Source organism: Asterias rubens, chromosome 7 (genome assembly GCF_902459465.1).
Source record: "Asterias rubens chromosome 7, eAstRub1.3, whole genome shotgun sequence".
In the NCBI taxonomy this organism is placed as follows: Eukaryota; Metazoa; Echinodermata; class Asteroidea; order Forcipulatida; family Asteriidae; genus Asterias; species Asterias rubens.
Genome location: NC_047068.1, coordinates 6,366,669 through 6,390,891, shown reverse-complemented (window position 1 = coordinate 6,390,891; position 24,223 = coordinate 6,366,669). Strand labels below are relative to the sequence as shown.

General features: G+C 37.9%; 2 protein-coding genes across 2 annotated transcripts; one reads left to right on the top strand and one right to left on the bottom strand.

The window, feature by feature from the left end:
• LOC117292506 (heparan sulfate glucosamine 3-O-sulfotransferase 5-like) lies at positions 1-5,408 on the bottom strand. The gene is made up of 3 exons (XM_033774574.1): positions 5,388-5,408; positions 3,556-3,979; positions 1-2,637 (listed from the first exon to the last, which is right to left on the bottom strand). The coding sequence occupies exon 3, from the start codon at positions 2,575-2,577 to the stop codon at positions 1,156-1,158; it is 1,422 nt and encodes a 473-aa protein (XP_033630465.1). The 5' UTR covers positions 2,578-2,637; positions 3,556-3,979; positions 5,388-5,408; the 3' UTR covers positions 1-1,155.
• On the top strand, positions 5,079-22,945 carry LOC117292507 (mitochondrial thiamine pyrophosphate carrier-like). Its single transcript, XM_033774575.1, has 6 exons — positions 5,079-5,230; positions 6,797-6,974; positions 7,313-7,468; positions 8,786-8,968; positions 10,275-10,470; positions 22,468-22,945. The coding sequence occupies exons 2-6, from the start codon at positions 6,846-6,848 to the stop codon at positions 22,770-22,772; spliced, it is 969 nt and encodes a 322-aa protein (XP_033630466.1). The 5' UTR covers positions 5,079-5,230; positions 6,797-6,845; the 3' UTR covers positions 22,773-22,945.
• The last annotated feature ends 1,278 nt before the right edge of the window (positions 22,946-24,223 follow it).

Here is a 24,223-nt window from a genome sequence, read left to right as displayed (position 1 = left end):
AAATTAATATCAGTTTTTATGCCCCTAAGTTTGAATTTGAGAAGCGTTACTGCAGTAATGCTTCTCAGATTGAATATTTCTATTCATGCTATCATGAACTGATCTTCATGCGTGGACATGTTCGCTCCAGATTTTCGGCGAAACACAACCACTACTGAAACTATATTTTCACAGGTTAGTTTTATTGTACACATCTTCATCATAGCATTATGACAATTGACGTTCGAAAAAACTAAAGGTATACTTTGCCTTAAAGCTGACATACATGTATCACTCAGCGATCTCTATCTAACTGCTAGCTAGCTAGCTGGCAATGCAGTTTTTGGCTTTCAAGATTGCAATGCCATAATACTGTATACTCCGATATCCTTGCGCTTTATTAACCCCTGTGAGGTACAGCATTGGATGGTGTTGACAAGACAGCTCAGCATATTTGCAGTTTGCTCACTACATGTTTGAGACGTAGTTTGAAAAATCAATCTGTAAAAAATACAGTCTGGATGACGTATGTGTGCCTGACTGGATCTTGAAATTGGCTGACTGGATCTTGAAATTGGCTGCCTGAATTTGAAGCAAATTCAACAACAAGGCCACAAAATTGTTCATTTTTAGACTTTGCCAACAGGATAGTCAAGCTAAAAGCTTGCCATTCAAAATTTCCAGAACTGGTTGAAGAAGACCATTTTCATTTTCATTATTGGAAAAGGGCACTTCCATTAACAATTCAAAGTCTAAATAAAACTTTTTCAAAGGACACCAAGACCAGGGGAAAATTTAATAGAGCTGCTTCAAAAGAAGAAAATATTGCTAAACCATTTTCTGCTTATAATACTTCTTGCTGTGCTCAATTGAAATTGGGCTGCTTTATCAGCAAATAAACAATGTTCTGTTCAGCAAAAATAAGCAGGATTTATTTGGCGCATGTGGAGTGGTATTTTCAATGGTAACCTTATTCTGCAAGCATAATTTTGCTGAGCTTCTTCAAGTGCTTTTAAAGCAGCTCTATGAAATTGGGCCCCTAAAACAAGACTTATTTTTAGATAATATAATCGTTAATAATAATAAACAGTTACTTTGGAGTCAGTTTAAAAAAAAAAAGAGCTAAAATCATTTTTCTTTCTGAATACCTACATTGCTGTCCCAGGTCTTTTAACCTTAAAGATTTGTCCAAGAAAACGTCATCTGTGAAAGCTTCTCAAATTCCTGATTATATGGACGGTAAAAATCCCTCAATTTGTTAATGACCTCTTGTTGTGGCTCGGCTTTTGGAAGAAACCCTGGTGTACTCTTGGCAGGACAGGGTCTTGCGTCTCCGCGCATACACGGACCATGTCTGGTCTGATCATAATAAAACATACTCTTCTCAAAGTACGGCTTAAGACCAAGAAATTTCTCAATATTTTTCAACTCGGTGTAGATGTCCTTGTTCACTCGCTCATCGCTCAAGATATAAAAGCTTTCTCGAGGGAAGTACTCGAGCCAGTTCTTGAAATGTCTAGAATAAACACTCGTGTCTACGATTTCATTGGAAGAATTAACGTGGCCGTCGCTCGCGAGTACTGTTTTCTCAAAGAGTTTTCCTTGCGAGGCAGAAGTCTGGGCCTTTGCCTCCTTCTGAATGGTAGTTCTGGATTTCTTACCGCGACGCATTTTAAGCTCAGCTTCATGTCTGAACTCCGACTTTGCTCGCTCCACGGGGTCTCGGACGCATATGATAAACTTCAGATTTCCGGGCAGATCCTTCTTTATATTTTTTGGCGTGTCGTGGGTGATAAAATACCTCGGCGTTTTCTCAAAGCTGAAAGATTCTGCTTTGGAGAAGGACATTCTTGAGCGATAATACTCAATTCCTCTATTGTAGTTCCAATCGAAATAATGAACCTCATTGCCAATGGAGTGAGAAATCTGAGGATGATGACCGATGAAGAATCCAAAGGCGTTCGTTCCGCTCTTCTTGACCCCGATGTTAAGGACAATCGGTAGACGCTGCTCATAACCAAGTTTCTGCATGCCATCAATTAGCAAAGCCCATTTCTTTTGAGTTACAACGGCCGGATTCTTTAAATTGGCAAACTTGTTGGGGTTGTTAAGCCCGCTATTACTTACAACTGATTTCATAAGATTTGTGGGAAGCTTGCTGATTACCTTGCGCAAAATCATGCTCGACCTGGGGTCTTGCACCTCAACAAAATAATGGTATTTTGAGACAGGTTTTTCCGTTGGACGGGACTCGTCGGGCAACTTTTTCTTCAACTTCATTTTCATGGCATCAAAATATTCATACTCGTCAATGAGTTCATCTTCATTCTTGGTGACCACCGTCTCCATGCTCTTGTTGGCGTAAGAATGCGTCCTCTGTACCACTTGGTTAGGCAAAGTCTCATTTTGACTAATCTCTTCTGCATGATCCCTTTTTAATCCCAGTCGGCTCCAATCTTGAAGTCTTAAGGGAACATTTTCTCTCAGTGTTTGTAGGTTAGTTGTGCCAAACTGCGACGTCAGGATACAACCGACGGTGAAAGAGATCAGGCACAGTAAGACGATTGTTGTTTTCTTCTTCAAGTTGACGAAAGACATTGTGAAGCATGGAATGTCCCTCCTTGGGACGTTAGCTCGTTTGATAAGGGCTTCTCATCACTAGAACAGAAAGAACAGCTCTAAGACTTTAAAAATAGTCAAAACAAAAACCTACACAAGTTATGTCAAGTTCCCTGATGATTTTTAGGCAATTCTAAGTTTGTTAAGGTCAAGATGAAAATAGGAGTAAAATGGCCGATCAATTTTTTTCTTTTCTCTAAATGAAAGTTGGTACTTGAATGCCTCAATTGCGACTTGAGACTTGAGCTGTTGGATAAGATGCAATCACCCATAGAGATTGTCGAAGCCTATTCTTGCCCCAAAACTGTGATCGAAGAAACACAATTTTGTGTTTCATAAAAAAACTTGTTTCAAAGTTTCTAGAATACAGTGCGTATGCTTGACAACACGTTAAAACCAAGAGTTTTCACAAATTTTGTTAATCATAAATAATGAATGACAGGGAGTGGAAAAACACAATACAAAACAACGACCACTGACTAAACAAAAACAAAGCAGGTAATTTAACTTTAAAACTAATTACAATCTGTTTTACAAACAGATCAATGTCAATTGAAGACCTTTATGCATTGACGTCATCCAGCCGCCATCTTTGAGGTCAAACGGTGACGAAACAATCAAAACGCACATAGATTGGCCAATGAACAACCTTCTTTTGACCTCAAAGCGAGGGCGCCGTACTGAAATGACGTCATGTGCATTTAATACAACACTGTTTTATATACCGCCATCATCGCAGTGGTTTGTAATAATGATACAGGGCCAGGGCAATACAGTAATTTAAGAAACAATAATGATACCAAAAAACTGGGATAACTTTCCGCACCTCGCCACCACTTTTTCACAATTTTTTTCAAAAAGGGATATCTCATTTAGGTAAATTAGATACTATATTATTTCATATTGAATGAAAAATTGGTGGCGCCATACGGAAACTTTTCTAAGTGTTATTTTTACCTCCATTTGTCAGCAGTGGTGTCAGTCAGCGGGGGTTAACCTGAAATTCTGAGGAAGTTGGTCATCATAACCGAGGTAGATGTAGTGAAAGCGTCAAAACACCACACAAGCCCCGACAACAAAACAGATGGTAATTTCGATCAAATCTCAAGTCAATAATTAGCACTTCACATCACAGCGCAGTTTCAGCTTGAGTCATCAACGTTCAAAGCTTTATTTTACTGATTCAACTCCAGTCAGTCTTTAGCCTGGTCATATTGTTTGGATCGTGTTTGGATGGAAATGGTGAGATCGGAAGTCAATTTGTAGAGTGACCGACCACAACGCGAGCAAGCTCCCTTCGCTTGTTCATGAGTTCGTCTCCCAAAAGCAATACACACACACTACACTTGCAGCAAGTTTGGTCGACAAGTCGATTGTGTACCTTTCGATCGTTGTGTAAAGTACCCGTACGCGTTATGTTTGTGTTATTTTACCCCCAACTGTCAATTTGCAAACAAAAGAGGGCGCCCGTCATAATTTTCTTATTTGCAGCTTCAGGATGTTGTACAAGTTTCTCCGGCCTTTTGTATGCGTTTTTCACAAAAATGATACGAAAACTAAATAAAGAACTTACATAGAGTGCTTTAACTCATAAAAGCATGTTAGTTACATAATTTTTAGAGAGAACAATCATGGATAAACCATGGAGGTAGAAATAAACTTACAGCGCAGTTGAGTTGGGGATGGGGGGGGGGGGGGGATTAACATGGAGCTGAGGAATTATAAACTTTTTGGCCCCAAACATTAAAAAATATATTTTTTTGAGTGAATGGTATTTCAAAGAGTTTCACCCGCTCTAACGAAAACAAGTTTAACTTTACTTTTAATGGTCAGGAACCATACAAAAATTTTCAAACGTTTCTTATAAAACACATAAGAATTGGTCACGTGATATATTGTCGGGATCCCGACAAAAACTAATTTTGAGCACTTTATTTCACTGCTATTAATAATTGGCGGACTTTTTCGAGCAATGGCTCAAATCAAAGCTTGTAACTTTCTCGACCCTCATCAAAATACCTTTTGAATTTTAAATCAAAATTTTTGGGTCAAATCAGCCAAAAATCGGACATAGCATCTTTAACTCTTCGTAAAATCCACCCCAGTGCCTTTCTCACATCACTCAGGATTCCACTTTTTAAATAAACAAATCTAGAAAAATACTTTTTAATTCATTTGTATTTTAGCAAACCCTCTCCTATAAATATTAACAAACAAATTAAAAAATGCACAGACAAGTGCAAAAATAGACTGTTTAACACTTTTCATTCCCCTAAATAAAGGATGAAAGTTGTTCCCAAATCCTGAGATCCGCCCCTCCTTCTTTTTTCCACCTACGTATAAAAAAATACCCTTTATCCTTCTCATGTTTTATTATGTATAACAAATCTCTATAAAGTTAAAGGGTCGTGTTTTAGTCGGATCTGATGTTTGTGCCAACCTTCGAATACGCATAAAACTATTCAGGGCTACTGGGTACACTTTTTCAAGGGTTCTGACGTAATCGAGCACGTTCGATCGCTGGCCGAGCAATAACAACTCTCACTGAATCAGCAGTACCGAAACTGTTTGATTTCCCGTCAAAAAAACGATGAAATGTATGACTAATAACAGGTTAATAGTTTAGAAATGGGTAAGTACTTTTTGCAAAAACAAAGTGTTCACAATTCGTTGTTGATAATTGTTATTTGTTCCTTTATTCCGTCTAGTAAAACAAAGATTTAAAACTAGTATAAAAAAATCAGCATAAACTAAACCCATTTTTTATTTTAAACAAATTTAGCACTGACCTTGATGGGAGTAGAATTGTTTTAGTAAATAAATACCACATGAACAAATACGCACGTACATGCTGCACAAACACAAACCCAAATGTTCGACTCCACATCCGTTGCATGCAATGCATGGTACACAACTTCCAATTGTGGAGGCACATGTGGAAAATCGTGAAGTCCTTTTCTCTTAACTTGAATCTGAATTTGGATTTAAAAGTTTCCGTAACAAACTTGCTTACTTTTTTTTGGTGTTGAGGCTTGAATTGAAGCTACAGCTTAAATATGTGCCCCTCTTTACTGCATTGGGGACATGTTGATTGATAAGCCTTATGGGGGTGGTATTTCAACGGGTGGCGCTTCCAATGGTTTTCGAGCTCAGACTTGAAGTTTATTGATAATTAATGGCAATTATTAATACTTCGCACTGAAAATGACATCTGCCTCATCTTCTTAGACTCAGTAACTGGGGTGATGTATTCCTTTTTCGAAATTTTGACATTTTCTGTCACGCCCCAGTTCTGGGTCTAGGGTCGTCTAAGATCTGTAGTGGGGCTTCCTTATTTTGAGCCTGTGTCCCCTAGTTCTGGATTCTTTGATGATTTCAAACATGTCATCCTTCTCTACAGCCTCAAATCCATGCAAATATACAAATCCATGCATGACTTTGTATATTTGAAGGAGATCAGCCCTTTGAGTTTCAGTGTCTTAAGTCTGTCTTCGTAGTCTACAGGCTGGTAGTCTAGATGTTTCAATTTCATCTTTGAAAGGTTTCTCATAGACTTCAAGATTTTCCAATGGAAGTGCCCTTTGAAAAAATTAAAATGGCCTTGCCCTTTCAGCTGAAATTTCCGGCCTGAAATTTATGAGAGCATGTAATTTTTTCACAGGTTCATCGCCGGCTCATCCGTTCAGGCCAAAAATTAAAATAAACCAGTCGTTATGAAAGCCTTTTTTTGAGAATTGCTTACCTCGGCTTAGGCTCCGGCTCATTGCTGATGTACGTGCAATACTCATTGAAAATGCGCGTTAAAGGCTGAGCTGAGTACACAGCGCGCAGAGCCTAAACCGGAGCCGGAGCCCAAGCCAAGGTTTGAGAACACCCCCAGAAGTTTATGCGCACAGCCGCCCCACAATACTGGGTACACTTTCTGTAACAAAGATACCAAATGAGTGACAGAGAAATATTGAGTAGCTCCTTGCAGATCTTGTGTTCAACAAAAAGTACACTTTATTCATCATGACACAGCGATTGTTAATTGTTATTATAAAAAACATTGAGCTATGTTAGTTGTTACATCAGTGGTGTTCAAACTGTTGTTCATAAAAAGGACACACACAAAAATATGTACCCATGATTGCAGCAACACACTAATACTAACTGCCATTATAGCTTTACATTTCAATCATCATCTTTGAATTTTCAGATGCAGACATGTTATACATCATTAAATCGTCAGTGAAATTTGGCTAGTGATGGTTGGGTATAAACCACACAAGGAGAGTCAACTAACCCCGCTGGACCATGGCCTGGCGGGGGCGTTTAGTGGAGCGGCAACCAGGGCGATCATTCAACCGTTAGACGTCCTCAAGATTCGATTCCAGGTTAGAAGATTTTGATTGGTTGGATCCCAAGTTCATGTATACCTCCCTCAGCTGAGGTTAAAAGTATAAAAAGCGCTTCATTGGTCAAAAGTTGGTAGGCTAATCAGTGCGTGTTTCCTTTGATTTATTTCAGCTTAGGTGGCACAATGCAAGCCGCTGCCTTTGTTTAGTTAGTGAAACCAGATATTACCCTAACCCTCCTACATGTATTCTTGGTAACATTTTGGTACCTGAATGATCCAACTGTTCGAGAAGGGATACACATCTGTCCCCTCCTCTTTTCCGCATACAGGTTTCGGTCAATTGTAGATTCACTTCCCTGTATTGCTCATTTACAGTTGCAAGTTGAACCGCTGGAGGGACTGTCGTCCAAGTCTAAGTACACAGGTATCTCGCAGGCTTGGAGAACCATCTATCGAGAGGAAGGAGCGTATGCATTCTGGAAAGGACACGCCCCCGCCCAGCTGCTCTCGGTTATGTTCGGGATCGTTCAGGTAATGACCTCATCTTGTCTACAAGAACACCAATAGATACCAGTGCTATGGATTATAGAAAGGGCCAGACTATTTTTCTCCAACGGCCTCAGTCTGATTGCATTGTTTTGATGGAAATAAAAGCTGGCTGTGAATGTGAAAAATAATTTGAGGTCGGAGCCCATTTTCTAGAGCTGCTTAACCACAAAAAGTAGCTAAGCACAAAAAGTAGCTAAGCACAACAAAATGTTGCTTACCAGAGTAGGGTTACCACAGCCAAATTTATTTATCACATACTATCTGTGACTGAGTGGAAGCCTGCACATTTTTGCTGAGTAGAAAACTGTTCAAAGCAGAATATTTTCCTTTGAACAGCTCTTTGAAATTGGCCCCTGGTTTTAAATTTTTTAAATTTGTGTGTGAACTTTTAAGTTTTTACCTTAAACACATGTCTTGAATTTCTTTAGTGGGAGGGCAAGGCCATTTTGAAGGATGATAATAATTCTGTATTGTGCAATGCATTTATATTTTGATCTTGTGTACATTATCTTTGTTTTTTATGTATCTTCTTACAAATGTATGTTTATTACTTCCTGTTAAGCATTGGTTTGCTTACTGCTTTTATAACCGTTTGGGCATTTGTGTTTGCTCAGTGGTTTTTCCGCTGCATTTCACCTCAGTGGTCCAGGGTTCAAATCCCTGACCGGAGCCTTGCATTATGTGTATTGTGTTTTCATCCCTACCTGATTTTGTTTTCCCTAGTTGGTGTTTTCCTCCTATTTCTTAAAATGTTATTTCTTCATCATTTTCTCTACACAGGTATCTTCAGGCCGTACGGATCACAGTGCTTGTCATTTTGTAGAGTCCATTTGTTTCATTACTAGACAGCCAGATAGATGTAATATTAGTTCTTGTGTAATGTTATGAGTGTGTATGGTTTTGCTTTAAGTCTGTGTAGAGGAGTGAAAGTTAACTTTGTTTTTATTCATATTTTTCGTGGTTACATCCACACTTTGTATTTTCTACCCCATCAAGTGGCATTTTGTGCCTTGTGATGGGCGGCAACTTCCATACAAATAATAGTAACCACATTTGATATCTTTCCACACTGTGTGCATTTGTATAGTTTAGGCCTACTAAATATTAAATATTCTTATTAGAGTAAGTAATGTCTCAGAAAACTAGGCCATTAAATGGTGTACTTGTATTTTAGTGTAATATGAATTTTTTTTAAACAAAATTATCTTCCATTATAAAATTAGTAGGCCTAGTATTCTAGTTAATAAAATTACATGCAGTAGCATTCTAGTAATAACAGTTCTCATTTTTTTCCTCCAGTTTACAACATTTGAGTATTTAACAGCAGCCGGCCACCCCTTCCTATCCAAGGACCTGACTACGGGTCTAGGGAAACCCTTCTTTCACTTCATGTGCGGGGGTTTAGCGGGCAGTTTATCAACTGTAGTTTGTCAACCCATCGACATTGTAAGGACCAGGTTTATTGCACAAGGGGAACCCAAGGTAAGAAGGGCCTTGCAATTTTGTGATTTTATCTTCTTTTTTTTTTCCACTCCTTTAAAGGGTCTATGTACTTTTTGGGGGACAAAAAAACACAATGTCCACAGATTTACATTAAACTTACACAGTTTGAAGATAATGATAGTAGAAAGCTTCCCTGGAAATATTACTTGCTGAGGTGCTGTAGTTTTTGAGAAATGAGTAAAACAATGTCATGAAAATAATTTTCGTCTCACTGATCTTGAGACGAAAATTATTTCAGCATGTGAAAACGTATTTTCATGATATTGTTTTACACATTTCTCAAAAAATGTAATATTTTCAGGGAGGCTTTGTACTATCATTATCTTCAAACGGTGTAAGTTTAATGTAAATCTGTGGACATTGTGTTTTGTGTTACAAAGAGTTCCCAAATCCTTTAAAAGGGAAGGTATAGGTTTGGTAATCACTCTTAAAATTAATGGAAATGAAAACCTTTAGTTAGAAGCACAGCGTTTGATTATAAAGCATTTTAAGAAACATTTCACTTCAAAGGAATGTGGTTATAGTTATAAAGATAATAGATTTTTTGCTCAATCATTTAAATCTGAGATCAGTAAACGCTTCTAAGATTGTATATTCCTATTAGGGATTAATATTCCTTCGTGGACATAATTATTTTCTCTGGATTTGCGGTGATATTTCAAAAACACAACCACCTTTTGTTTTCACATGTTGTATAGATCTACATTATATAGGATTAGAACTGTCAAAGGGCAAAAACCAAATGTATATTTTGCCCTTTAAAGGAGCAAAATAGGTATTAACAGGGTCGATGCGTGAATTATAGCCAATGTGCTTACCCAACAATAGACTGTGCAAGTCTTGCTTGTATTCAAGAGCTTAGATCCAATTCAATGCATGAGTTTTTTTAATCCTACACACGTAAAAGCAGTGTGTGTCCGACTAAAGTGGTTCCAAAGATGTGCGAAAATGTGTTAGAGTTCCACTTTCTAGAATTTAAATATTGAAGCGACCAATAGAAGTCTTTGGAACGCTAGGTGGACGCAGAGTTACCAGGTAAATTTCCATTGTTGACAATCTTCTGGACATGCGCGCATTACTGAGAACAATGATTTTACCTGGAAAGTTTGTTGCCACCTAGTATCTTAGAAGTTCCCCATTGTGACTTGAGTTCTTGCCCGCAATCAAAAGCAAGTGCCCAAAACCTCAGTAGTAGCTTAACGCCTCAGCGTTACAAAGCATTAAAAAGTTTACAGATGCGTAAACAAGTCTTATACCTTGCCTTCTTCCGTCCTGTGTTTTCTAGTTATACAACACCAGTCTAGAAGCAGTGCGCTTAATGTACAGGGAAGCCGGTGTGCGTACGTTCTTCAGAGGTCTAGTCCCTACCATGATACAAGTCTTCCCTTTAGCTGGTTTCCAGTTTGGCTTCTATGCACTCTTCAAGCATGTATGGGAGTTTTTCCTACCTGTACACGTAGACGCTAGTGTCCATGAAACAAGTAAGTGTCAAGTAGTCGACCTCAAGGGCCTTGAGCACCCACCAGGGTGGATATGTGCGCATTACAAGTCGTATCATTATTATTATTATTAAGGGAAACTGAATGGGTGAATTATTTTTACAGTTTGGGTTTATTGAACAAAGATAGATTTACTTGAGCAGGACTTGAACCAACGACCTCCGGATTAACAGACCGGTGCTCTACCAAATGAGATATCCACGAATGTGCATGCATGTATTAACCCTCAACTCCCAGGAAGGGATATCACAAAGAGTTGAGACTAGTTTTATCTCGAGTTAGGACGAGTTACTCGTCCTGACTTATTACTAGCCATACGTTTTTATTATCTCCTAGGACTAGTTCAACTTAGGACTTGTCCTTAATCCTTGTGAATTTGACCCCTGGAGTAGTTGACTGGCATCCTTCATTGCACAAATACTGCCCTCGCTCGGCCCACGTGTTGCTTGCATGCAGCAAAACTCACGGTATCAAGCAGAAATGGTAACACGCTCACGTTAAATGCCCGAGCAAAATTCAATCAAGTCTGATGAAAAAAAACTCTGTTGGTAGGACTTGAATCTCACTCTTGAAGAGGCACGGGAAGTTTACTCAGTTAAGGGGCACTTCTATAAGAAAAGTGTAAGTTTGTGTTGAGAGTTGGGGAAGGGCACTGTGGCACCATTATGATATTTGTGAGTGGTTTGGGTTAATTTGAGGTCTGTGTTAGGGTTAGTGTCGAAACATGAGGCCATTGCAACTTTTTGTATCATCACCAAGAAATTTATGGTATATGAAACTCAATTGTTTACGCTTTTTGTTTTTTCTGGGAAAATCACTGAGAACAATTGGTCTCTGGTTGTTATGGCGTCCTCTTAAAAAAGAGGACGCCATATTTGAGGACTTTAGACCAGTCTTGGACATTAGACCGGTCATCTTGAGTCTAGGTTTTTATGGACTCAAACTCGAAACATACGTGACTCGCTCGGACTCGACTGGACTCGTCTCAAGACTAGCACGAGAACAAGAGCGAAAACATATTGTAAAGTAATAAATGAAGTATTAGTTTTGTTTATGCATTGCCTGTGGCCTTTGTATATCAACCGATGCGCACAATGATCTATGATACCAGCATGACATCAAGGTCTGCAGCAGGGGGGGGGGGGGCGGAAGGGGTATTGCGCAATCATTTGCTAGCGCGTTTTGGGTACACTCCATTTTAAAAATAGGTGATGACAATATTAAACAAGAAAAGATAACATGAATACCGCTGAAATGCTCTCTTTAACAGCACTGAAAATATAACAGTACTTATTGTAAGAGTATTTTCAATTGTGAAACTGATTAGTTTTACATAAAATGCTTAAACATTTTACCGACAATTTTCGTTGGCTTATTTCAGCGGCCAACGTGTATGAATGGGTCCAGGCGGGAGTTTCGTTACAAAACGTCACCCCTAAAATGGCTATAAACATCGACATAATGTGAAAAAAATTATCGTTCATCCTCTGGTTTTGTTTACTGAACGTTATGATGAGGGATAGATCTTTCTTTCCTGACAGTTTAAACAAAATCCCTCCGTACATCCTCTGGATATTTGACGTTTGAGGTATTTTTGAGAAAATTGTTTCTGCCTATACTTGGTTTCCACGCAAACGATCGTCTGTTGACGGACGGGAACATTCGCCGCAGGTAATGTTAATTCTGAGGCAAGCGCACATCTTAAACATAGTATGTAAGACATGTCGATTACGCTAAATATATGTTGCTTATTAAATGATTAAGTTACTGAAGCAGTTGGCAATGCAAAAAAATCATTTTACGATGTTTTCTAGCGTAAAAATTGGGTGAATTAACACTATTTAGAGATAAACGCACCCTTTGATTAAATGGACGCGTCCAGGCAGTCTCAACGGCCGCGCGCCTGCGTTCAAAGGGTAGAACGTATTCGAAATCTTTTAATTTTACATAGGGAATCTACGTGCACTACACAGGGCACCGTTTGCGTACGTTTGTATGGAGAGCTTCGACCGGCGCTCGTCGTGAAAGAAGAATGAGATTATTTTCAACGTAGGTGGCGGGTTCGTGGCGCGACCCCTTCCGCCCCCCCCCCCCTGGTCTGCAGCGTACCATCCGAGATGTAGTGATATATCCACAGTCACATACATCATAGTCGAACATAGGGCCTAACTGAAACCTCGGCTTGAGCCTCGTCTCCGGCTTGTGCTCCGTGCGTTGCGTACGCAGTGGAAACACAGCGAGTGTGCACCCGGCCTTAAGTCCTCTACATTTTTGGAGCAGGGTTTATTTTGCATGGGGTTGTAGTTCCAACATCCGGTTCTGGTGGAGCCAGAGTCCAAGCCAAGGTTTGAGAGATGCCCTTGGTGATCCTCTTCTCATGTGCATCTGTCTACTTCAACACTTTCTCCTCATGTCTGTATCACATACATGTTCTGGAAATACTCTATAAAGTTTGTCCATGATGGATGTTTTACATGTAATTGTTCTGAATTACAAGTTCTGTAATGAAAGTTCACTCATTTAACAGTCACGCAGTGATTAATAAACTTTTCTGTAAATAAGTAAAGCTGTCACAAAAGGGTGAACGAAATTATCCACATCCTGTCAAAACGAGTCAGAAAACCTCCTGAATTGTGTAAATCTGGAAAGCCTTGGTGTTCAAGTGATGTAGTAGATTTCCCCCCCCCCCCCAACTGCAGACAAACTGTGTACAACGTCTTCTGATAGCGCCCTCTTTTGAATCAACCTCCTTCAGCCCATGTTAATTTCCCATGGGGTCAGAATCTCCTGGTGACATTGACCTATGACACCAGGTCTAGAACAAAAGGAAACCCAGACCTGCAAACCATTTTGGATGAATTTCCACATTGTTCAAATCTCATCTGTTCATTAACTTTTATAAATAATTACAGTAAAAATTTCTTGCAGAGTGTTTTATGTGTTAAAAGACCAATATGGCCTATTAAACTAAACAGCCCCCTCTGCTGTCAATAGACCGATCCAGTAGGCTACGCCCACGACGCACGTGTGAGCAAGAACACGTGGGGCTCTCCAATGCACAACTCTGCTGCGCGCACCAAGATACACACACGCATGTCGGACCTTATTTGTCGGACCTTGGTTGCATTGTGATTGGTCAATACGCAATGGGGCGAAGCTTAGTGTTCATGCATATTCATAAGGTTCTGAGCCTTATTTCATTTAAGCTGCCAAGTGGACAAAGTAGAACTTCCAAGTTTCTCTGTGCTACATAACTCTTAACCAATGATGTAAACTGGTTCCCTATCTTTATCTGCAAAGTATCCATAAAACATTTGCCTGTGTACTAGCGATATTAGCCATGGTGCCATTGTAAGATGCTGTTTTATAAGATGCTGTATGTTTTGTAAGAGTTTTGCACGTTTTTGTGTTATCAGAAGTGAACTGGTTTCATCTGGTAATTTGACTGAAGTCTTTCTCAGATAATAGAGCCAGTCTTTGCTCAGAATGAAATTTGTTATTGGAAAATTTCCCTTTTTCAATTACATCGAAGGGGGTAATTCCTAACAATGTCAACAGCTCTCTAGTGCTCTTGACCAAGTAATATTTTGTGGTCATATAGATGGAGTAATTAAGCCAAATAACAAAAAATACCAGTTGATCGTCCGGATTTTTCAAAAAAGAGGAGGATGAGGGCCTTACTATTTACTATTTACTATTTTTTTTTCAATATGGCTGCTAAGTATTTCAAACAGGCCACCAATTCTTCAGTTTGAATCAACCGCAAACTTATTTATACCTCTTAGTTGCATGAGGACCTGTGTTAACACTAACACTAACAGGGTCGGATAACACTAAAAAGATTTGCTGGTAGGCATTCACTAATATTGTTTTATGAAACAGACGGTTACAAGTGTTCGAGAGCATCAAGTTAGATTCGGGAAAAGCTCTTAGGCCAGTCCTTTTGAAAAGATGGATACAATTTTTTTTATATATATTTTTTTTTATACAAAAATCGAAAAATAGTAAATGAAAGGATGCGGCCCCAAAAAAGGATGCGAGCGGGGACGATCAACCATGTCAACTGTTTTTTTTTATTATTTGGCCTTACCAAGGTATAGGTAAGATTAGATGAGATAAATGGTTTATTATTTGAAGAAAAAAAAAACCCATCCCAATCAGAAGATTGAATTGCAGCTAAATTTACATTACATCAATAAACAATTCAATAGAAAATTACATTCACAAATTTGAACAATACAAAGCAATTTAAAAGAAATAGACTTTAAAGGCAGTGGTCACTATTGGTAATTACTCAAAATAATTATTGGCATAAAACCTTACTTGGTAACGAGTATTGGGGAGAGATTGATAGTACAAAACAGCTGAGAAACGGCTCTCTCTGTGCATAGTTTTTGAGAAAGAAGTAATTTTCCGCGAATTTGATTTCGAGACCTCGGCATTGGAATTTGAGGGTCTCGAAATCAAGCATCTGAAAGCACACAACTTCGTGTGACAAGGTTTTTTCCTTCTTTCATAGTTTCTCGCAACTTTGACGACCATATGAGCTAAAATTTTCACAGGTTTGTTATTTTATGCAGTTGAGATACACCAAGTGAGAAGAATGGTCTTTGACATGTACCAATAGTGTCCAGTGTCTTTAAAAAGGCACTAGACTGAAGACACTTGTCAAAAGACGGAAAAAGAGACAAACATGATCAAATGGTGAACCCTCCCTTTAATATGAGTGTTAATATTGGAAAATTACAAATTAGCGAGACATATTTTCTGGGTAGACAACAAATGATGTGCAGACTCTGGACTGCGATGATTATGACAATATGATTGCATTGTATTTTTTAAAGACACTGGACACCATTGGTAATTGTGAAATACCAGTTTGCATGAGGAAACAAAGGTGTGTGCTTTAACATGCTTGATTTCGAGACCTCAAAATCTAATTCTGAGGTCTCAAAATCAAATTCAAATATTTTAGTGACAAAATACTTCTTTCTCAAAAAACTTTGTTACTTTAGAGGGGGCCGTTTCTTACAATGTTATATACTATCAACAGCTCTCCATTGCTCGTTACCAAGTATGTTTTTTTTATGCTAACAATTATTTTGAGTGACTACCAATAGTGTCCAGTGCCTTTAAGCATTCCAAGACCCATAAGGAAAAACTTCCACAGCGTATGTTTGTAATCAACATTGCTTGACCTTGCTCAAGGTTCTTCAAGGATGATTACCAACAATTCACAAATGTATGGAATTTATTTTCTACTGCTGCTGTCCGCTCAATTCCATCAGTGGCAGTTGGAATCCTTTTTTGAAGATTCTAAAAATCAATCAGAATAAATGCAGCTGTGGAAAGTATGATAATTGACCCCCCAAAAATGTGATTAAATTATTTAAATATTTTTATTTTTTTATTTTTCCAAATTTGAGTTTTTGTTTATTATACTTTGTTTTATGAATTAATCCTGAATATATCCCTTACATAATATTATGACATAAGATCCTTCAGAAGTGATTTTCTGTTGGTCCTGTGTCTTGTGTAATGCACATAAAATTACCCAGTTAAGACTCTGAACATGAACACTAACTGGTTAAACAATACGTTACTAGTAATAATAATAATAACAATAAAAGAGAAGTCTTATATAGCGCACGTATCTACAAAACATGGTACTCAAGGCGCTGAGTATATATACAAGCTTTCACAAAGATAGGTAATATTGCAGTGATGAGTTCTGAGACCCAATTATTAACCGGTTTTATACATGGTTGTACCAGCATGTGTACTATTGAACCGGTTTTATAATGTACATGGTTGTACCAGCATGTGTACTATACATGTACATGGTTGTACCAGCATGTGTACTATTGAACCGGTTTTATACATGGTTGTACCAGCATGTGTACTAGATTGAACCGGTTTTATACATGGTTGTACCAGCATGTGTACTATTGAACCGGTTTTATACATGGTTGTACCAGCATGTGTACTATTGAAGCGGTTTTATACATGGTTGTACCAGCATGTGTACTATTGAACCGGTTTTATACATGGTTGTACCAGCATGTGTACTATTGAACCGGTTTTATACATGGTTGTACCAGCATGTGTACTATACATGGTTGTACCAGCATGTGTACTAGATTGAACCGGTTTTATACATGGTTGTACCAGCATGTGTACTATACATGGTTGTACCAGCATGTGTACTATTGAACCGGTTTTATACATGGTTGTACCAGCATGTGTACTAGATTGAACCGGTTTTATACATGGTTGTACCAGCATGTGTACTATTGAAGCGGTTTTATACATGGTTGTACCAGCATGTGTACTAGATTGAACCGGTTTTATACATGGTTGTACCAGCATGTGTACTATTGAACCGGTTTTATACATGGTTGTACCAGCATGTGTACTATTGAACCGGTTTTATACATGGTTGTACCAGCATGTGTACTATACATGGTTGTACCAGCATGTGTACTAGATTGAACCGGTTTTATACATGGTTGTACCAGCATGTGTACTATACATGGTTGTACCAGCATGTGTACTATTGAACCGGTTTTATACATGGTTGTACCAGCATGTGTACTAGATTGAACCGGTTTTATACATGGTTGTACCAGCATGTGTACTATTGAAGCGGTTTTATACATGGTTGTACCAGCATGTGTACTAGATTGAACCGGTTTTATACATGGTTGTACCAGCATGTGTACTATTGAACCGGTTTTATACATGGTTGTACCAGCATGTGTACTATTGAACCGGTTTTATACATGGTTGTACCAGCATGTGTACTATACATGGTTGTACCAGCATGTGTACTAGATTGAACCGGTTTTATACATGGTTGTACCAGCATGTGTACTATACATGGTTGTACCAGCATGTGTACTATTGAACCGGTTTTATACATGGTTGTACCAGCATGTGTACTAGATTGAACCGGTTTTATACATGGTTGTACCAGCATGTGTACTATTGAAGCGGTTTTATACATGGTTGTACCAGCATGTGTACTAGATTGAACCGGTTTTATACATGGTTGTACCAGCATGTGTACTATTGAACCGGTTTTATACATGGTTGTACCAGCATGTGTACTATTGAACCGGTTTTATACATGGTTGTACCAGCATGTGTACTATACATGGTTGTACCAGCATGTGTACTAGATTGAACCGGTTTTATACATGGTTGTACCAGCATGTGTACTATACATGGTTGTACCAGCATGTGTACTATTGAACCGGTTTTATACATGGTTGTACCAGCATGTGTACTAGATTGAACTGGTTTTATACATGGTTCTACCAGCATGTGTACTATTGAACCGGTTTTATACATGGTTGTACCAGCATGTGTACTATTGAACCGGTTTTATACATGGTTGTACCAGCATGTGTACTATTGAAGCGGTTTTATACATGGTTGTACCAGCATGTGTACTAGATTGAACCGGTTTTATACATGGTTGTACCAGCATGTGTACTATACATGGTTGTACCAGCATGTGTACTATTGAACCGGTTTTATACATGGTTGTACCAGCATGTGTACTATTGAACCGGTTTTATAATGTACATGGTTGTACCAGCATGTGTACTATTGAACTGGTTTTATACATGGTTGTACCAGCATGTGTACTATACATGGTTGTACCAGCATGTGTACTATACATGGTTGTACCAGCATGTGTACTATACATGGTTGTACCAGCATGTGTACTATTGATAGTTGCTTCTTATTTTCCACACCATATCCAATCTTCAAACATCACTTAATGTATTAACATTGATACAAGGCAGCTGCATATGTTTAATATATTATATTACCACAAAACTGTTAAAACTGAAGTTTGCCAAAATCTCAATGGATGAGCTACCAAACTGCAAGTTCTTTTCCGATTTTTTAATTTCCATTCCACCCTGCGACACCCTTCCTTTTTACCCTCAAACCAGACATGATTGAAACCAAAGAACAAACCAAAGATATCACCTTTCGTCAAATAGGCAGATCCTTTCAAAACCAACATAAAGTCAATATTTGAAACCGTTATGAAAACAATAAAAAACTTGCAAATCTTATCAAATGGTGCTGCGTTTTTCAGATATCGGCGCACATGTAATGCATTTTACATCTTTCATTGTCTTTTGAGAAGTATTTCTATATTTTTATGAAGTCTTAAAGTTCCTTTTTAATACTATATTTTTTAAGATGGCAGCCAGAAAAAAAGGTTTCTGAAAAGATTACTATAAATATTTGCAAATTCTTCAAATTTATGTCAGCTCCCAAAAGCTTCTAACTTCGATTCAAAATAATTAATCAAAGGAGTAAAATATAAATGCTTTATGCTTTATCATAAGAATGCTTGAATGTGTGACAACTTCCCTCTTATTGAAAATTTGGTTTTCAAACAACTACGTCATTTAGTTCTACCAGTTGGAATGTCCAATTGATTAACTAGGCACTGGACACTATTGGTTATTACTCAAAATAACTGTTAGCATAACAACTTACTTGGTAGCAAGCAATAGAAAGCTGTTGATAGTATCAAACATTGTGAGAAACGGCTCCCTCTGAAGTAACATAATTTTTGAGAAAGAAGTGATTTCTCACTTAAATATTTCAAAAATATATATATTAAAAAGCCTGAACTCTTTTTGAGGCATCTGAATGCACACAAATTTGCACAACAAGGTTTTTTTCATACTCTTGCAACCTCATTGAACAATGGAGTCCAAATTAATTAGATTTGTTGTTTTATGAAAATTTTGGGATACACAAAGTGAGAATATACCAAAGGTGTCCGGTACCTTTACGCCTAAAGTTATTTTTCACACAGTTACATGAAACTGATATTTTATAACTAATATCACAATTTGTTAGCTTTAACTGCACAATAAACATTATAGCAAGATGTACAATTAATACAAAGTGACCTTGTCGAATGCTCCGCTTTGAGAATATATCTTGGAAACAGAATTTGAAGTTGTTCGGTTAAAATATCAAGATTGATGACTCCATACAACATTTTCTTTTCTTTTTTACTAAGCAAAATGTAGGCCCCTCATTTAATTATTAGCTTGGTATTTTACAAATGGTTTCCACAAAGTGGACAAGCAGTTAACCACGTTGCCTTCAGATTGGGTGCTTGGGGAGATAAAAGCTAATGATGAGAAATATTTTAAACATAGTATACTTTTAATGTTATTTTTTGGGGGGCGTAATTTCATGACATTACAAAGTCCACTTATTGAGAACGATAGAGAACTCTGCAAAATAGAGTCAAATATTAATGTTTTTTCAAAATCACTACTCACAGTCACAAATTACAACACATTATTAAAGGGTTTTAAAACCTTTTGTTACGGGACGCTGACAGAAAAACTTGCGTGTGCATCCACAATCCCCATCAAACCAGCGTGAAGCATGGCCAACCACCCAATTGCGGTTGTTTGTGACATCGTCTGGCTGACTATCAGCCCATCTGTTGTCCTCTACATTAATGTTACCTTCCCCGTCCAAACAAACCCAGGTACCTGAACCAAGTCAATCAGAAATAAAAATCCCATTACAACAAATGTTTGGAGCGTCAAGATCGTATTGAAAGTACACACTGTGTTCAAAAATGGATTCAAGTTTCCACCCTCTATCGTTTTTTCAATTTCCATGATCGTTTTTCAGTGAAAACAAACAAAACAAAGATTAACATTAATCATGATTATGTGCACATTCATCATGATACCGGGATCAAAATAAAAAAAAAATGTTATACCATAATTTACAGATTCTGCAGAATGCAATTTCCTTGACTTTGACCCCAAAAAATCCTGACAAAAATAATCTCTTGAAGTTCAGTATTGGATGGACATTGTTATCAAGGAGGTTTTCATTTGAAAACACCAGTCCATGCGCGTCACCGGGCGCGCAAGTGTTGAGCTACGCGCGCCGATTGCTGCGGTGTCTTCAGATTGCTGCAGTTGTAAATTTTTTCGATTGAGGGCGCTACCAGTTTCGTTTGTCAAATTGGTCTAGATGATCATTCCTATTTTGATAATTACCTGTTTTTAATTTTGACTTAAAAGTAAAAGCTTCCCAATTATGGGCAAGCATTTCTTATTATCCTTCATTTTTCAAATTGCAAAGTTCATTTGTTGGTTGGAAACAATCATTGATATGTCCAGAAATGCTGCATATTCGATGTAACACTATAAAATAACTTACTTTGCCACTTTTATTAAAAATATTAGTCTTGATTGTTTTGTAAAAATTTTGATTTTAAGACTCGTAGAAAAATATATAGTCTTTATTTGAAATGTGCGAGACTTTCACAGTCTATTTAACAACAGCCTGACACAGGTTTCCACTTTGTTTTCACATCAGTCCAGGTTGTTCTTGTAGCCACCCTGGGTGGCATTTTGGTCTTTTGTCAACATTTTGTCATGAAATAAAATGAACTATAAGAACTGTAGCTTGAACATCATTTTTAGAATTGTGTACAAACCTTTATTCAAGTTGCAGCCAATCCAAATTATGTGGCAGCTGCACATGTTGTGGAGGTGTTGTATCTCTCCTTCGGTTTGAGTGACAACCATCACCCCACCCAACTCAACACACTGCTGCTTGCCCTCTTCCCATGTAACTGCAGCATCATGCATCTTGTAGCATTTGTCTTGCCACTGGCTTCAAGTAGGGGGGCATGGCTTCCAACACTGGCCATTTACAGCAGCGTAGTTTGCCATCATCAGTAGACCAACAATACCCAGCAGTTTTCTCGCCAACGTTTTGCAGACCATCTCTTGACAAGTTGAAATTGCTTCCAGATATATATGCAAATTTTATATTGTAAACCTAAACATAATTCAGCCTTTTGGCTGCAATTTTGATTTTGAATAAACCAATAATAATTATAACCAAGAAGGTTCCCCTTCACAGAACGGAACTGGGCTGAGATCCATAATTGCCAATAAAAACAGGCAGCCATTTAGTCGCACAAAGAAACGCGCAATTATAGTTCTCTAATATATTAAGCAATAACAGTGATAAATCAATCAATAAAAAAACTATAGTAACATGTAATAAATTTTGATTGAAATTTAGTCACAAAAAGAAACAGCACAACTCAGAGTTCTCTAATCTATTTAACAATAACAGTGATAAATCAATCAACAAAAAACTATTGTAACAAGCAACAAATTATGATTAAAGGCCGAGTTATAGTCAGTCGCGCGATGGTCGGGCGTCGGAAATCTAGATGAGCGATCATAAAACGACACGGTTTTTAGGCCTCAGTCTTAAGATTGCGCGCAAGATTTCCGTCGTGCGACCAACTATACACCGGCCTTAAGACATAATTAAAATTTTGGTTGTGCATCGTAATTATCTGTGGCGCAGTACACAATTTAGAGGAGACAGAAATTTAAAGGTTTCTAGGCAAATCTTTTCTGAAAGTCTTGAAATTTATTGGAAAGCCATAAATACAGAACACAAACAGATAGTCACAGATTGTAACAATGTCAAACGAGTATTCAAAATTGTGTTGGGAGGTGTTTTATTCAATTGAAAGTTTGCAAAAAAAAATTTATTTGGGAGGTGTTTTATTCAATTGAAAGTTTGCAAAAAATGTTTAATTTGGTCACAACATCAGTTTGACACCACTGAATGTTGTGCTAACGCTCCATCCAAATACATGTTGCGTAGTTTGATTATCCACAATGTAGGGCTATACTCCAAGGGTGTGTCATAAATCTCAATTTCTCACGACTTGCATGTATGTATTTAATCATGGCAACATTGAAATAGATGTATTACTTGTCTAACTATGTTATAATGTTGTACATTGACTAATGAAACGAAAGTCTGCTTCTGAAATCCTATACCACATTCCCTTTGATCTATTTTTAAAATGTGCCGGGTAATTATATTTTAATTCAATCATGTTTTGGTTGTTTAATTTTTGTTTTACTTCAGCTGCCGTGAAGTCATTTACATGCGGCGCCTTCTCCGGGATCTGTGCCAAAACAGTAGGATACCCGCTAGACCTTCTCAAGAAACGTCTTCAGGTTCAAGGTTTCGAGGAGGCGAGGAAGTCCTTTGGCAAGGTGCGGCGTTACAACAGCATGCTGCACTGCATCTCTTGCATCGTCAAGGAGGAAGGGCTCGGGGGGCTCTACAAGGGTCTGTCCCCCAGCACCCTCAAAGCTTTTGGGACGGTTGGGTTTATGTTTTGCTTCTACGAGAAAGCCTGCCACGTCTTAGAGACGAGGCACTCCTAATAATCAGCATTGTTCTTTACGAAAGTGCAATTCTTTATTTGTTTTTGTAGATTTGCCATCCAAGATGGACAAAATTTACCTCGGTAATGTGGAATTCTGCGAATGAAACATGAGAACTGCAAGGACCTCCAGTCTCAAATGGTGCAGGGAAAAAAGAAAGCAAATTCACATCATATAATATGAGGGGGACAAAAATGTGCCAAATTAAACAAAATTGTTATCGCTATTGTTATTTTGCATGCTTATGCTGAGAACTACTTTTGAAGAATACGAAATAGGAATGTAGTTTCTGAGAAAGTATAATTGATTGAATTACTTAAAGACGTGTGTGAATAGATGCCTTTCATTCCCTTAATAGAAAGGCATAACTTCTTCAAGTTCCCCTGTCCCTTTATTTACTTGCTTTCAATTTGTTTATAGTTGTGACAACTCTCTTTTGTGTAACTTGCATGGGTCTGAAGTACTCTTGAAAAGGGAAACAAAATTGTGAAAATTGATGTGTTCATTTATGTGTAGCTGAATATTGGAATGGTGGAAATTCACCCAGTTTTGACCCAGCACCATTATGCAACATTATAACATTCAAGTAATATGCCTATGATTTTTCTCATATATTGACCCATTTCACCTGACGTCATCATCAGAATAATCTTGGATGCGCCATTTTGGTGGTCAATGTCAACGTGTGTTATTCAGTGAAGTACGCATTTTTAGGTGACGCGGCGTTTACACGTAAGCCTAATGACCACCAACATGGTGAGCGTGGCATCAGTCGCCGCTTGTGACGCGTGTGCGAGGGGTCAATATACAGGTGTATATGGGTAAAAAATTAGTATTCTTTGTCCCTTATGCAAATTTAACATCTATTAACTTCAAACACCTTTTGACTTTTTGGTTGATTTCCCACGGTGGTAAGGGACAATGTAGTTTGTACCCGTGCACAGCTACCACTGTTTCCAATGCTCGAAAAATACTGCAGGAAGCAAATATAGACAACTCTGCCTATAAAAGTCACCATTGAACATACAAAACAGTTTGTTGGTTGTAAACGATTTACCATCATGAATGCATCAGTGTCGTTGAAAATTGCTATAAGATGTATCCCACCTGGGACCAATTTCATTTTTTAGCGGAAAATACTGCTCAACAAATTTGTTTTGCTAAGCAAAACATGGATGGAGCACCAGTTGAAACTATGTTAACTTTGTGGTAACTTGTTTCTGGTAAGCCAGATTTTCTTGGCTTTATAAAACTGAGCCCTGCCCTAAATCCATCGTCGATTTTGTTAAAAACAATATTAGGTGTGGTGATCAGTGCTCAAATAACATTGTTAGACAAGATTGTCATAGCTAAATTTCACTTTGTTTTATCCCACCAGAGTTTAAATTGCAGAATTTATTGAGTATGATGATGATCACAGCTCAATTTGGAGTTGTCTTTAGTACTTATCT

Coding starts and splice junctions, on each gene's coding strand:
- LOC117292507 (XM_033774575.1), top strand. CDS start 6,846: ATGGTTGGGTATAAACCACACAAGGAGAGTCAACTAACCCCGCTGGAC. Junction 7,469..8,785: donor TTATGTTCGGGATCGTTCAG/GTAATGACCTCA, acceptor TTTTTCCTCCAG/TTTACAACATTTGAGTATTT. Junction 10,471..22,467: donor CGCTAGTGTCCATGAAACAA/GTAAGTGTCAAG, acceptor GTTTTACTTCAG/CTGCCGTGAAGTCATTTACA.
- LOC117292506 (XM_033774574.1), bottom strand. CDS start 2,577: ATGTCTTTCGTCAACTTGAAGAAGAAAACAACAATCGTCTTACTGTGC.